This window comes from Ceratotherium simum, chromosome 11 (genome assembly GCF_057802395.1).
Source record: "Ceratotherium simum simum isolate JZ-2026a chromosome 11, ASM5780239v1, whole genome shotgun sequence".
NCBI lineage: Eukaryota > Metazoa > Chordata > Mammalia > Perissodactyla > Rhinocerotidae > Ceratotherium > Ceratotherium simum.
The window spans coordinates 12202681-12218521 of NC_141910.1; the positions used below are offsets into that span (position 1 = coordinate 12202681).

At 39.1% G+C, this 15841-nt stretch overlaps 1 protein-coding gene across 3 annotated transcripts in view; it reads left to right on the plus strand.

The window, feature by feature from the left end:
• Positions 1-15841, plus strand: part of M1AP (meiosis 1 associated protein) — an 83711-nt gene that overhangs the window by 25095 nt on the left and 42775 nt on the right. For all 3 annotated transcript variants that reach the window (XM_087436526.1, XM_014792713.2, XM_087436527.1), the window contains exons 2-3: positions 4156-4341; positions 5647-5815. In XM_087436526.1, coding sequence (XP_087292652.1) covers positions 4156-4341; positions 5647-5815 — 355 coding nt within the window. The remainder of the gene's footprint in view (positions 1-4155; positions 4342-5646; positions 5816-15841) is intronic.

Here is a 15841-nt window from a genome sequence, read left to right on the forward strand (position 1 = left end):
CAGGATTTCCTAGACTCTGCAGGTAAAGCCAAATCCCAAACCCACATGAGGGGAGGCATGTGGTTTCTAGTTCTCAGCAGTAATTTTGTTTTCATTTTCACTCAGAGCTCACATTAGTCAAGAAGTTTTATTGTCACCTCCTTTTATCAGTGGGTCGATTTTTTCTAGCCCACCTTTTCACTGAGAGAATAACCTTTTAAATGGTCTTAACTTTGGGCCGGGGTGGCAGTTCCAACTCTTCTCCTTATGTGGGTCTAAGGCCTTATCTCCTGCTCCCTTGAAATACAAGGCCCTAAGTTCCCAAGATCAGCAAGTAAGGCCAAGGCTTTTACACCTATTTAACAGGGTGGATTCCCGTTTCCTATTTTCCCCTACTTTGGTACCTGAGAATTTCCTATAATTTCTCATGAATTCAACTATGCGTTTAAAATATATTTGTGTTTTATCTGGTGGGTATATTGCTAGGTGGCAGAAGACTGTGTTTCAGATATTTGTAGGTGCTTTTTACATATTAAGATTTTAATATCATGCTAATCATATATGTTGCAAATATTTCCCCAATTCATTTTTTTGTCCTTAACTTTATTGATATTCTCTTTTCCTTTACAGAAAATTTTAATTTTTATGTGATGAAATCTCTCCATTTTTCCTTTCATGGTTTCTACCTTTGTTGTCATGTTTACAAAGGCCATCTCTACCACAAAATGATCTATCTTCCTTTTTTTCCTACTATTTTTCTGGTTTGTTTTTCAATAAACTTTTTATTTTTGAATAACTTAGGTTTATTAAAAAGTTGCAAAGATAGTACAGAGAATTCCTGTTTATCTGTTTTCATATTCTGACTTACATTTTTCATCCCCCTGAAATTTATTATGTATGCATCCATTTATTAAAAAATAATTTGTTTTATACCAACTGTGTTCTAGGTACTGTTCTAGGCCCTGCAGACATGGCAATGAAAACACAAATCAGGTTTCTCCTTTAATAGAGCTTATATTCTAGTGAGATAGACAGACAGTAACTGGTCAACATACTTTGGAAAATGTCGTTCTATTGCGGCTCTCGTCTCTTTGTTTTCTGAGGCTACTTATCTCACTTGTTTGCACAGTTAGTAGAGAGCAGGAATTATGTCTTTTTTGGGGTACCTATTATATCATAAGCACCTAACAATAAATGTTTGTAAAAAAGGGATGAGTGAATGGATCTATGTCATTTACATAGATACAATTTATTTTCACTCATTTTGTCAGTTGTAGAACACAGCCATTATGTCAATATAAACCCCTTCTTTTAATCAGCAATGTCCTAAGTGCTTAGGGTTTGAGAGTTATAAAAATAATAACCACAGTTAACACTGAGTGCATGCTGTGTGCCATGAATTAATTCATTTAATACTTACTCTTTAAGATAAGTATTTCCATTGTGCCCAATTTCTAGTTGAAGAAATTTAGGCTTATGGACTCACAGCCAATAAGAGGGAGAGCCAGGTTTGGAACTCAAATCTGTTTGTATCTAAAGCCTAAGCTAAGACTTAGTACTTCTTTAACTAAAATGCCCACTACTCCTTAACAAGCACCCTCTACTCTTGTCAGGCACACTTCCCCATTCTCTCTGGCACCTGGTATTCACTCTCAACCTCCATACCATTGCTTGTATTGAACTTTCTGCCTTTCTACCCACCCCACACACACACATACACACATAAAATACCGTATGCTTTTCACAAATCTTAGCCTTTCAATTCTCAGCCCAATCTCACCTCCTTACACACACTTACCTTTCTTTTGCTAAATTTCTAAAGCATCTATAGTCTATGACAGCCCCTTCAAATTGGGGTGCACATACCACTAGGGCTACAAGAAGATTCTCAGAGTGCACAGGAATAGATAATTTTAAAGAATTAATATACAGATCCTCAATTTCCATTAGAATTCTTCTCTAAAACTTCTCTAATTATGCCTTTGATGAGAGTTTCAGGCTGCTTCTCCATTCCCACCATCACCTTCACAATTACCCTTCTTCCACTTCACATAGAAGATCCAAAAGAAAAGGGAAGAAGTGACAAATACATATCTTTCACCCATTATGACTCTCACTGTGATGAATTGCCATGTGATTTTAAAACTTCCAGGGGCACCAAACAAAGGAATAATTCAAAATGTTGGTATCAGTGTAAGAAAGTAAATGACTTATGTCTAGGTTAAAAATCTTTTGTAACCATGCAGTTTCCAATTTTAACAAAATTGAAGCAAGACCAAATTGAGTAGCAGCTGATAGATCATTAAAATAGTTTTCACTGGTAGATCTCTATATGACTTTTGGCATATAACTCAGAAGGAATTTGACAATTTGATTGACATCTCATCATATTTATGAGGGCAAGGTTTCTCAGCATTATAACAGTAGAAAATAGGAATAGAATTGATACTGACTGTTGTATCATTCAAGCAGTAATTCATTTATTCACACATACCTGAACTAATTTAAAAAAAAAGAACCAAGCATGTCCGTGCCATTAAGAGATGTATTTCCAATTAAAGTTTATGCATAATGCCAATAATTATTTATCAAAATCAGTAATATATATGTTGTTTTGATCAATTGTATATTAACAATAATTCTAATAATAACGCCATCTAGATTATCCCTTCAAGCCTATGGTCATAGGAAATAAAATAATGTTATAATATGTAAATATTTTTGATGTAAAGAAGTATGATAGGATGATCAATAAAAGGTTGACAATCAAAAAATTCTGTTACATTTGATAAAACTCTGTGGGAAAAGTGAAATGGAAATATGAGTTCAAGGAGAAAAAGGAATAATATAAATTTGCATCTGTTAAAAAGAAACAAGAGCTTGCTCATGTACTTTTTAAATAGAATAATGGTGAGTATCAAATCACTAGGTATTTAGATTCTATTGGATTATGTTTTGGAGAGTGATGTTATGGTTTTGTTTTTCAATACTGATATTTAAAATATGCTGGAAGTTACATCCTTAGCAACTACTTACAATTACAATTTTAAAATCTAGATGTCAACTTAAAAATGTAGAAAGGAGTATCCTGTTACTCACATTCTTTGGGGATACATGAAAAGAAATGCTTGAAGGCTGCTAGTCTACACCTAGTCTCATTTGTTCTCAAGTCTTTCTTGAGTAGGTTCTTATCTTCCTATCTAGATTACAAGTTCTCTTTATGTAAGAATTATGTCTTGTTTCTTGTGTTCTTCCCAGAGACTCAGGGAGAGGAGCATGTGAGCAAAGTAGGCAGCTGTGGAACTGAGTGGGGCAGGATGGACTTAGAAGTCTTTGTACTCTGGCAGTATTGTAGCTTATGCTCATGAATTTTATGTGCATTTTGCAAATATTTCTCAGTTCTGCTCTTTGGTCAGGAAAGTTTCCTCATTCCAAAATATAATTCCTCCCCACCCCCCACCTCCTATTGACACTTAGAATTCCTTCAAATAGTGTCATAAGTTTGCATTCCACATTTATTCAAAATGCGTATATCTTTAGAAGAAGTATCATTGACCTAGAGTCACATTATATTAGATTACTTCCAAGAGTGAGTTTTTGTAAAGGAGGGTGAGGAGAACCAAGAGGTTTACGTGTTGGCTCTTTGAGCTGACTGCAGACTAAGCCAAGCATCTCTTCTTAACTGAAGTGATCCTCAAGAGCAGATTAGATAGGACCTTATTGATTTGGATCAGCCACATGAAAATCCTCATTTCTGGGAAAAATATCATTCTTGAATAGAGAAGCTCCCAGTGCCTAGACTGACTGAGTAATGAAGATAATGCTTAAGAGTGACCCTGCTAGGCCTCCAAATTGCAGACCATCCCAAAGTAACTAAGCAGTCACAACTGCACCCTCCTTTGGGAGAATGAATAAGTTAAAACACTTCCTTTTCTGTTTCTGGTAACTCCACATAATCAAAACCCTTTGGCTGCAAATTATCCTTCCTCTGGTGTAGGGAAGATTTTAGTGTAGTGCCTAGAACATAGTAGGCATTCAGTAGATGTTGGTCAAATAAACAGATTTTCAGGAAGAGAAGGGACTCCTGAGAAGTAATTGATAACGAAGTTAGACTGCCAATTACTCTGAAGCCTGGGTCACTAACGATTTACATCTTTGATTCATTTTTCTCTGCAGCAAGTGAAAGGGAACTTTGCTAGGCTGCGGGCCTGCATCTCAGAACTCCGCATGTTGCAGAGAGAAGGTTGTTTCAGACCACAAGGCACTTCTCTGCAGCTGGCGGTAGAGGATGGACTCCAGCAGTTCAAACAGTACAACAGACATGTGTCTACAGGCGCAGCTCTCACCTGCACTTCCCTGGAGGTAAGAGATGCTGGCCTTTAAGATTCTAAGCAATCTTCCCATTTCAGTCCATCTAGATGCTTCATTATTTATCATCCTTATATTGTTCTCTGTTTCATACACATTGAATATAATTTTCAAGGCTAGATTTGCAGCTTCCTGCAGGCAGGAGACGTGTTCCCTTTTTCCTATAACCTGTGCAATTCTTAGTACACAGCTAGGCGTAGAGAGGAGTTCTAAAAATGTGGACTGAAGCGAATTATAAAGAAAAACTGAAATCAAAATAAAATCTGAATATGTCATCTTCCTCTAGATTGTTGGAACTTGTAAAGCAATCATTAAACTGCCTAGATTGGTGTCTATATTTATGTTTTCTGGGTACTTTTAAAAATTTACATTGTTCTCAATCAAATCTTATCATCAAATTAAGTAAATTTTCTTGGGATTAGCAAATGTGCAAATGTAAAAATTTCTAAAATTCTGGTGCCAAACTAAGACAATCTTAAAAATATAATAAGTTATGACTGGAAACTCCATTGAGTGTGTGAGTGAAAGTGAATTAAAACACTTTCAGTCTCTGATAACCTCAAGGCATCAAACAGATGAATTTAAAAAATAATTGTGCTTTCATCTGCATCCCTCATCAATCAAAAATGTCTAAGTACAAAAAAGAATTGCATATATTTAATACTTGGCTTCTAGAGTTGTAAATTCAAGACAAAACTGTTAAGAAAAACATACATTGTATTCATTCAGGTGGAATAAAATATGCAAATTATACTCAAACACATCAATATTCCTTCAGGTCAGATATATTGATCAAGAGTGAGTACACTTTAGAGTTAAGAGAGCAAAAGAAACAGCTCAACTGGATACAGGTTGAGCAAGGAGAGAAATCTACGTGGAAGCACCACTGTGATAAAGGAGCACATAGGCTCTCTGATATTACATTCACATGTAGTGAGTGGAATTTAAGGATTCTATTTCCTGTAAAATCAAAGCATTCTGAGCAAGAGAGATACTGCCCAGTGCTTCAGGCAATCTTAAAAAACTAAAATACAGGGATGGCTTCTACCAGTCACTTTCTGGGGTAGGCTCTGCCTGTTTGGAAGGGTCCTGGGATGATCTGTCCCACCAGACCTCTCCCACCAGAATCTGTCAAATGAAATCTGATTTGTAAGTTACAATTACGTCCTCTTCTTTGTTCCAAAGACAATAGCCACTACCACAGACTTCTGCTGTGTTGATCTCCAGATCTAACCTGTTATGTTCTTCTCTCTGTACATCATGGAAAGAACACACGTTGATTCTTGGATTTATTTCCAGATCACTGTTCTGACTTCCCAGCCTGGAAAAGAGGTGGTCAAACAATTGGAGGAAGGATTGAAAGATACAGACCTCGTCAGGGTCAGGAGGCTTCAGGTAGTTGAGATCACAAAGGGAGTCCTCGAGGGTATGGACTCAGCATCCCCTGGTGAAGAGCCCAGCAACGATGGTAAGAATTAAAGGATAAGATGAAAAGAGTGATAAGAATTTTAATGAGTAGTCTTTTACAGGTCAGGAAGATTATTTTCCATGGTCTTTTTACATTCTTTTTTTTTTTTTTTTTTTAAAGATTTTATTTTTTTTATTTTTTTTATTTTTCCCCCAAAGCCCCAGCAGATAGTTGTCTGTCATAGCTGCACATCCTTCTAGTTGCTGTATGTGGGACGCGGCCCCAGCATGGCCAGAGGAGCGGTGCGTCAGTGCGCACCCGGGATCCGAACCCGGGCCGCCGGCAGCACAGTGCGCGCACTTAACCGCCAAGCCACGGGGCCGGCCCTCTTTTTACCTTCTTAAATGAAATGAAACCAACAGATTTCACTGCGATTCAGACAGGTGTTTCTAGGTGTTAGAGTTGAATTTTTTAATCATATTTCTAATTTCAGAAGCAATACATGTTAATGTAAAGCCTGAAATATTATAGGTATAAATGGATAAATTCTTAGACTTATACAACATCCCAAAACTGAACCAAGAAGAAATGGAGAATCTGAATAGACCAATCACAAGTAAAGAGATTGAAATAGTAATTAAAAACCTCCCAAAAAATAAAAGTCCAGGACCAGATGGCTTCTCCAGTGAATTTTACCAAACATTCAAAGATTTAATACCCATCCTTCTCAAACTATTCCAAAAAATAGAGGAAGATGGAACACTTCCTAACTCATTCTACAAGGCCAACATCACCCTGATACCAAAGCCAGACAAAGACAATACAAAGAAGGAAAATTACAGGCCAATATCGCTGATGAATGTAGATGCAAAAATCCTCAACAAAATATTGGCAAACCGAATACAGCAATACATTAAAAAGATCATACACCATGATCAAGTGGGATTTATACCAGGGACGCAGGGATGGTTCAACATCCGCAAATCAAACAACGTGATACACCACATCACAAAACAAAGAATAAAAACCACATGGTCATCTCAATAGATGCAGAGAAGGCATTTGACAAGATACAACATCCATTTATGATAAAAACTCTCAACAAAATTGGTATAGAAGGAAAGTACCTCAACATAATAAAGGCTATTTATGACAAACCCACAGCCAACATCATACTCAACGGGGAAAGACTGAAAGACATTCCTCTGAGAACAGGAACGAGGCAGGGCTGCCCACTCTTACCACTCTTATTCAACTTAGTACTGGAGGTTTTGGCCAGAGCAATTAGGCAAGAAAAAGGAATAAAAGGAATCCAAATAAGCAACGAAGAAGTGAAACTCTCACTATTTGCAGATGACATGACTTTATATATAGAAAACCCTAAAGAATCCATTGGAAAACTATTAGAAATAATCAACAACTACAGCAAAGTTGCAGGGTACAAAATCAATCTACAAAAATCAGTCGCATTTCTGTATGCTAACAACAAACTAACAGAAAGAGAACTCAAAAAGATAATACCATTACAACTGCATCAAAAAGAATAAAATATCTAGGAATAAATCTTACCAAGGAGGTGAAAGACCTATACAATGAAAACTAATGCTCTTTGGTTGCTGTCTTAAAATTCTTTTTGTGTGTGTGTGTCTGAGGAAGATTGGCCCTGAGTTAACACCTGTACCAGTCTTCCTCTATTTTGTATGTGGGTCGCCACCACAACATGGCTTGATGAGTGGTGTAAGTCTGTGCCTGGGATCCAAACCCGCAAACCCGGGCCACCAAAGCAGAGTGCGCCAAACTTAACCACTACACCACCGGGCCAGCCCCAGTCTTGAAATTATTAATAATTTTATCTTTGAATTTGTGTTTTGTAAGTGAAGTTTGATGGCACAATGGAGCCTGTGCCAGGGGATTATAGTCTTGGCTCATACACACCCTGCCTCCTACATACTTCCCACCTCCGCAGAATGGATTCTCAGTTTCCAGCTTACCAGCCCTGATGTCCCCACCCTGCCTAGCCCCACCCAGTGACCATTGGCGCCCAGGTCCCTACCAATAAATCCAGCATAAATCACCAATAATCTACACTTCTAGAAGAGAAAATATTCAAACCGAGTCTTAAAGAATAAATAGGAACTAGCCAAGCAGAGGAAGAGGAAAAGGTCACACAAAAAGACCAAAGGGCATGAGAAAGCAAGATAAATCAACTTTAAGAGACATGCTCATGGTTCACTATGACTGAAGCCTGTCAGGCAGAGGCAGGAGTGAGGCTATAAAGGAAGGCAATGGTTAGATTAAGAAAGGCCATATATGCCATTCTAGGATATTTGGATTTCATTCTAAGGTAATGGAAATTTATGGAAAGATTTGTGTGTGTGTGTGTGTATTTTCATTGTATTTCTTTTTTTTTTAAATTTTTTGTTTATTGCAGTAACATTGGTTTATAACATTGTATAAATTTTCAGGTGTACATCATTATACTTCTATTTCTGCATAGATTACATCATGTTCACCACCCAAATACTAATTACAATCCATCACCACACACATGTCCGAATTATCCCTTTCGCCCTTCTCCCTCCCCCCTTCCCCTCTGGTAACCACCAATCCAATCTCTGTCTCTATGTGTTTGTTTATTGTTGTTATTATCTACTACTTAATGAAGGAAATGATACGGTATTTGACCTTCTCCCTCTGACTTATTTCACTTTGCGTAATACCCTCAATGTCCATCCATGTTGTCACAAATGGCTGGATTTCATTGTTTCTTATGGCTGAGTAGTATTCCATTGTGTAAATATACCACATCTTCTTTATCCATTCGTCCCTTGATGGGCACTTAGGTTGCTTCCAAGTCTTTGCTATTGTGAATAACGCTGCAATGAACACAGGAGTGCAGGTATCTTTATGCATTGGTGTTTTCAAGTTCTTTGGATAAATACCCAGCAGTGGAATAGCTGGATCATATGGTAGTTCTATCCTTGATTTTTTGAGGAGTCTCCATACTGTTTTCCATAGTGGCTGCACCAGTTTGCACTCCCACCAGCAGTGTATGAGAGTTCCCTTCTCTCCACATCCTCTCCAACATATGCTGTTTCCTGTCTTGTTAATTATAGCCATTCTGACCGTCGTGAGGTGATATCTCATTGTAGTTTTGATTTGCATTTTCCTGATAGTTAATGATTTTGAACATCTTTTCATGTGTCTGTTGGCCATCTGTATATCTTTGGAGAAATGTCTGTTCAGGTCTTTTTCCCATTTTTTAATTGGGTTGTTAGTTTTTTTGTTGTTGAGATGCATTAGTTCTTTATATATTTTGGAGATTAAGCCCTTATCAGATGTATGGTTTGCAAATATCTTCTCCCAATTGTTAGGTTGTCTTTTTGTTTTGTCGATGGTTTCCTTTGCTGTGCAGAAGCTTTTTAGTTTGATGTAGTCCCATTTGTTTATTTTTTCTATTGTTTCTCTTGCCTGGTCAGACATGGTGCTTGAAAATATGTTGCTAAGACCGATGTCGAAGAGCATACTGCCTATGTTTTCTTCTAGAAATTTCATAGTTTCAGGACTTACATTCAAGTCTTTAACCTATTTTGACTTAATTTTTGTGTATGGTGTAAGGTAAGGGTCTACTTTCATTTTTTTGCACGTGACTATCCAGTTTTCCCAACACCATTTGTTGAAGAGACTTTCTTTTCTCCGTTGTATGTTCTTGGCTCTTTTGTCGAAGATTAGCTGTCCATAGATGTGTGGGTTTATTTCTGGGCTTTCGATTCTATTCCATCGATCTGTGTGTCTGTTTTTGTGCCAGTACCATGCTGTTTTGGTTACTATAGCTTTGTAGTATATTTTGAAATCAGGGAGTGTGATACCTCCAGCTTTGTTCTTTTTTCTCAGGATTCCTTTAGCTATTCGGGGTATTTTGTTGTTCCATATAAATTTTAGGATTCTTTGTTCTATTTCTGTGAAAAATGTTGTTGAAATTTTGATAGGGATTGCATTGAATCTATAGATTGCTTTAGGAAGTATGGACATCTTAACTATGTTAATTCTTCCAATCCAAGAGCACGGAATATCTTTCCATTTCTTTGTGTCTTCTTCAATTTCTTTCAGCAATGTTTTATAGTTTTCCGTGTACAGCTCTTTCACCTCTTTGGTTAAGTTTATTCCTAGGTATTTTATTCTTTTTGTTGCAATTGTAAATGGGATGGTATTCTTAATTTCTCTTTCTGCTACTTCGTTGTTAGTGTATAGAAATGCAACTGATTTTTGTATGTTGATTTTGTATCCTGCAACTTTACCATATTCGTTTATTACTTCTAAAAGTTTTCTGGTGGATTCTTTAGGGTTTTCTATATATAAAATCATGTCATCTGCAAATAGTGACAGTTTCACTTCTTCCTTTCCAATTTGGATCCCTTTTATTTCTTTCCCTTGCCTGATTGCTCTGGCTAGGACTTCCAGTACTGTGTTAAATAGGAGTGGTGACAGTGGGCATCCTTGTCCGGTTCCTGTTCTTAGAGGGATAGCTTTCAGTTTTTCACCATTGAGGATGATATTAGCTGTGGGTTTCTCATATATGGCCTTTATTATGTTGAGGTACTTTCCTTCTATACCCATTTTATTCAGAGTTTTTATCATAAATGGATGCTGTATCTTGTCAAATGCTTTCTCTGCATCTACTGAGATGATCATGTGATTTTTATTCTTCATTTTATTAATGTGGTGTATTATGTTGATTGATTTGCGAATGTTGAACCATCCCTGCATACCTGGAATAAATCCCACTTGATCATGGTGCATAATCTTTTTAACGTATTGTTGTATGCGATTTGCTAGTATTTTGTTGAGGATTTTTGCATCGATGTTCATCAGTGATATTGGCCTGTAATTTTCTTTTTTTGTGTTGTCCTTGTCTGGTTTTGGTATCAGGGTAATGTCGGCTTCGTAGAATGAGTTAGGGAGCTTCCCCCAGTCCTCAATTTTTTGGAAGAGTTTGAGAAGGATAGGCATTAAGTCTTCTTTGAATGTTTGGTAGAATTCACCAGGGAAGCCGTCTGGTCCCAGACTTTTATTTTGGGGAGGTTTTTGATTACTGTTTCGATCTCCTTACTGGTGATTGGTCTATTCAAATTCTCTACTTCTTCTTGATCCAGTTTTGGAAGGTTGTATGATTCTAAGAATTTATCCATTTCTTCCAGACTGTCAAATTGGTTGGCATATAGCTTTTCATAGTATTCTCTTATAATCTTTTGTATTTCTGAGGTGTCTGTTGTAACCTCTCCTCTTTCATTTCTGATTTTACTTATTTGTGCCTTCTCTCTTTTTTTCTTGGTGAGTCTAGCTAAAGGTTTGTCAATTTTGTTTATCTTTTCAAAGAACCAGCTCTTGGTTTTATTAATTTTTTCTATTTTTTTTTGGTCTCTATTTCATTTATTTCTGCTCTGATTTTTATTATTTCCCTTCTTCTACTGATTTGGGGCTTTGTTTGTTCTTCTTTTTCCAGTTCCTTCAGGTGCATTGTTAGATTGTTTATTTGAGATTTTTCTTGTTTGTTGAGATAGGCCTGTATTGCTATAAACTTCCCTCTTCGAACTGCTTTTGCTGTATCCCATAAATTCTGGCATGTCGTATTTTCATTTTCATTTGCCTCCAGGTAGTTTTTATTTCTTCTTTGATTTCTTCGTTGACCCAGTCGTTGTCAGGAGCATTTTGTTTAATCTCCAGTATTTGTGGCTTTTCTGATTTCCTTCCTATAGTTGATTTCTAGTTTCATACCGTTGTGATCACCAAAGATGCTTGGTATTATTTCAATCTTCTTAAATTTATGGAGACTTATTTTGTGGCCTAATATGTGATCAATCCTGGAGAACGTTCCATGTGCATTTGAAAAAGAACGTGTATTCTTCGGTTTTTGGATGGAATGCTCTGTATATATCCACTAGGTCCATCTGTTCTAGTGTGTCATTTAAGGCCAGTGTTTCCTTATTGATCTTCTGTTTGGATGATCTATCTGTTGGTGTAAGTGGAGTGTTAAAGTCCCCTACTATTATTGTGTTACTGTCTATTTCTGTTTTTATGTCTGTTAATAATTGCTTTATATATTTAGGTGCACCTACATTGGGTGCATAGATATTTACAAGTGTTATATCCTCTTGTTGGATTGTTCCCTTGGTCATTATGTAATGCCCTTCTTTGTCTCTTTTTACAGTTTTTGTTTTAAAGTCTATTTTGTCTGATATGAGTACTGCTACCCCAGCTTTGTTTTCATTGCCATTTGCGTGGAGTATCTTTTTCCATCCCTTCACTTTCAGTTTGTGAGTGTCTTTAGGTCTGAAGTGTGTCTCTCGTATGCAGCATATATATGAGTCTTGTTTTTTTATCCAATTAGCCACCCTATGCCTTTTAATTGGAGCATTTAGTCCATTGACGTTTAAAGTAGCTATTGATAAGTATGTACTTACTGCCATTTTTAACTTTTTTTTTCTCAGTGTTTTAGTAGTCCTTCTCTATTCCTTTCTTCTTCTATACAGAATTGATGGTCTCTTTAGTTTGACCTCTGTCTGAAAGCTCTACTCTTAAATTCCTCTCCTCCCTCCTTTTATATTTTTGATATCATATCTAACCTCTTTTTTGTGCATTTGTATCCATTACCCTCTTATCATGGAAATAGATAATTTTTCCTATTTGTTGTCTTCTCTTTTCCCCTTAAATCAGTCCCTTTAACATTTCTTGTAGCACTGGTTTCTTGGTGACAAACTTCTTTAATTTTTACTTGTCTGGGAAATTTTTGATCTCTCCTTCCATTTTGAATGATAACCTTGCTGAGTAGAGTATTCTTGGCTGTAAGTTTTATCCTTTTAACACTTTAAATATATCGTGCCACTCTCTTCTAGCCTGTAAGGTTTCTGCTGAGAAGTCAGCTGATAGCCTTATGGGATTTCCTTTGTATGTGACTTGACTGTCTCTTGCAGCTTTTAGGAATCTCTCTTTATGTTTAATTCTAGACATTTTGATTATGATGTGTCTTGGTGTGGGCCTCTTTGGGTTTATCTTGTTTGGGGCTCTCTGTGCTTCCTGTACCTGGATGTCTTTTTCCTCCCTTAGGTTAGGGAAGTTTTCATCTATTATTTCTTGAAATAGATTCTCTGCCCCTTTGTCTCGCTCTTCTCCTTCCAGGACACCTATAACACGGATGTTAGCGTGCTTGATGTTGTCCCAGAGGTCCCTTAGACTGTCCTCATTCTTTTTAATTCTTTTCTCTTTTACCTGTTCAGCTTGGGTAATTTCTTCTAGTCTTTCATCCAGCTCACAGATCCGTTCTTCTGTATCCTCTACTCTGCTTTTGAGTCCCTCTAGTGAATTTTTCATTTCCAGTATTGTATTCTTCATCTCTGATTGGTTCTTTTTTATATCTTCCATTTCTTTGTTGACATTCTCCCTGAGTTCATCTATTCTTCTCCCCAGATCAGTGAGCATCCTTAACACTCTTAGTTTGAACTCTCTGTCGGGTAGGTTGCTCATTTCTGTTTCACTTAGTTCCTTTTCTGGGGTTTTGTCCTGTTCCCTTACTTGGAATGTATTCCTTTGCCTCCTCATTTTGCCTCTTTCCCTGTGCTTGTGTCTACGTATTAGGTAGGTCAGCTACGTCTCCTGCTCTTGGATAGGTGACCTTATACAAGTGATGCCTTAGGAGGCCTGCCATGTGCTTCCCTCAGTTCTCAATGTTCCGGGGGTGACCCCTATGTGGGCTACGTGTGTCCTGTTGTGGCCTGTTTGCTCTCCCTGTAGGCGCCCAGGGAGGCCGAGTTATGCTCCTGGCCAGCTGTTGTAATGCTCAGCTGCTTGTTGTTGTGGGCCCTTCAGTCTCTTTATCAGGTGTGGGGAGCCCCAACACAGTTGGCTGCAAGTTCTAATACCACATTTGTGTTGCAGTATTTCTTCTAAGTGAGGAGGCCCCCAGTGTGGCAGGTTGTTAGGCTCAGGGTCTTACAATTGCTATAAGCCTACAGCCTTTGGGTCTCTTGTCAGCTCTCTGAGGATTGCAGCTGGGTGGGGCTGGCCTCAGGCACGGGGGCACCCAATTGTTTCAGGCTTTGGAAGGTGGGGCAAACCCCCTATGTGGGTCTTTGAGAAGCACAAATCTTCTGCAGCTGACAAGCCCTGCTGTCCACAGGTCCACACACACAGTCAACACAGTCCTGCCCCGTGTGTGCACCCCGACCTCCCGAAGTGGACCCAGTCTCTCCATGGCAGGAGCCCCACACACTCCACCACTGCCCCACACTCTCCACCCGCTCCTTGTGCACGCCTTGCCCCACTGAAGTGGGCTCAGTTGCCAGGCTGCAGAGAATCCAGTCACCAATCTATGCAGGCCCACAAGTTGCCTGAGGGCTTGTTGTTGGGTGGGGCCAGTCTCTAGGGTGGGCTGCCTGCCCTGGCTGAGCTGGATTAAATCGGTGCTCTAGTGGGTGGGGCATACCCTGGGCTAGCAGGCCTCAGGGAGAACTCCAATGGCGTCTGTGTCAGCACACCCACACCAGGCCACAAGAATGGCCGCCGCCAATGTCCCAGTCCCTGGAGAGGTCTCACCTCTCATCGAGATGCACTCAGGGCCTATTAGGTGGGTCTCTTTACACCAAAGCACTGTGCACCTTTCTTTCTGGTGATTTTAGGTTGCTTTCTGAAATGGGTGAGTTTGCACATGGGCCCTTTAAGAGCCGGTTTTAATTTCTTTGTGAACCAGCTTTTCTGGGGGTACTCCCCAATGTTTTAGTAGCAGGCAAAGTCAGATATTATGCCACTCGTCTCGATTGTGCTGGGTCCACAAAATGCCCACAGCGGGGGCGCTCCCCGGCTCGGGGCCCCTTGCTTCCAGGGAGGGCTGCGTACCTGTGGGCTGCTCCAGGGCGGCCGTGAGGCGAGGTGCTGCGGCTTGTGAAGGCGGCATTTTTTCTCTCCAGAAGGGAGTTTCTGCCTCTTCCACCTCCAATAGGATTGGCCTTTGTTGCAGGAGTTCCTCTTATCCAGTTTTCAGTTCTGTCTCAGGGGTAATTTTTCCACGAGTAGTTGTAAATTGGCTGTGTCCACGGGAGGAGGTGAGTTCAGAGTCTGCCTATGCTGCCATCTTGACTTCGCCCCCTTTTCTATGGAAAGATTTAAATCAAGAAGTCAAGTAGAGATTTCCAAATCATAACGTTTAAGAGGTTTTAAACCAGCTTTAATTTATCCAACACTCAAGTTATGGTTCACTCTCCAGCAGTCCTTTCTGGCTATATTGGCCTTCTCCAACGTTACGCACATGGGGAGGTGCCCACTGTCCTGACACCACTGATTTCTTCCTGGTCTCATGTGGACAACCTCACTCTTCCCTTCACCCTCTAATCAGGTCAGAGTGTTGGTAACTAAGGGTATGTTTCACATCAAATTCTGACACATGTGGATGCTTCCAGCATCATGAGGCCACTGACGTTGTTCTGGTCAGGGATGGAGGGTAACCAGCCTTAGCTGTATAGTTTATGAGCTTTCACCCACTGCACACACTGTGCTTTCCTCAAGCCAGTCTCCTCACTGACTGTCCTTTCTATCTCCATCCCTTCACTGGTACTGGTCTTTTCCTCTGAATTCCCTCTTCTTTCCTCTGAATTCCTTCCCCTATCCTCTGCCAGCCAAATCCTCCCCATCCTTTAAGGCATAATTCAGGTTTGTGACTACTGTATTGATTTTCCTCTCCTTAGAACCACTACGTCACTTGTGGTCTGCACCACACAATTCAGCACTTAATTATATATCATGTAGAATTGTTCACCATTGCTTTATTGTGTGATAATTTTGTCTTCTTGCCTAAATTCTAAACTACTTGATATCTTTTCTTTCTGCATTAAACTGTAAGTGCCTTAGGATTAGGAATTTGTCTTACTTATTTCTGTGTCCCAGTGTGTAGCATATCCTAGATTATCAGTAGATATTTGTTGAATGAATTGATGACAGTGATACCCACGGAGGCTGTTCTTGGTCTGCCCAGCATCTCCTGCGTCCCCTTTCTCTAGTAACACCTCCACCTTCCTGGTCACAGAGTAGGCCATGACC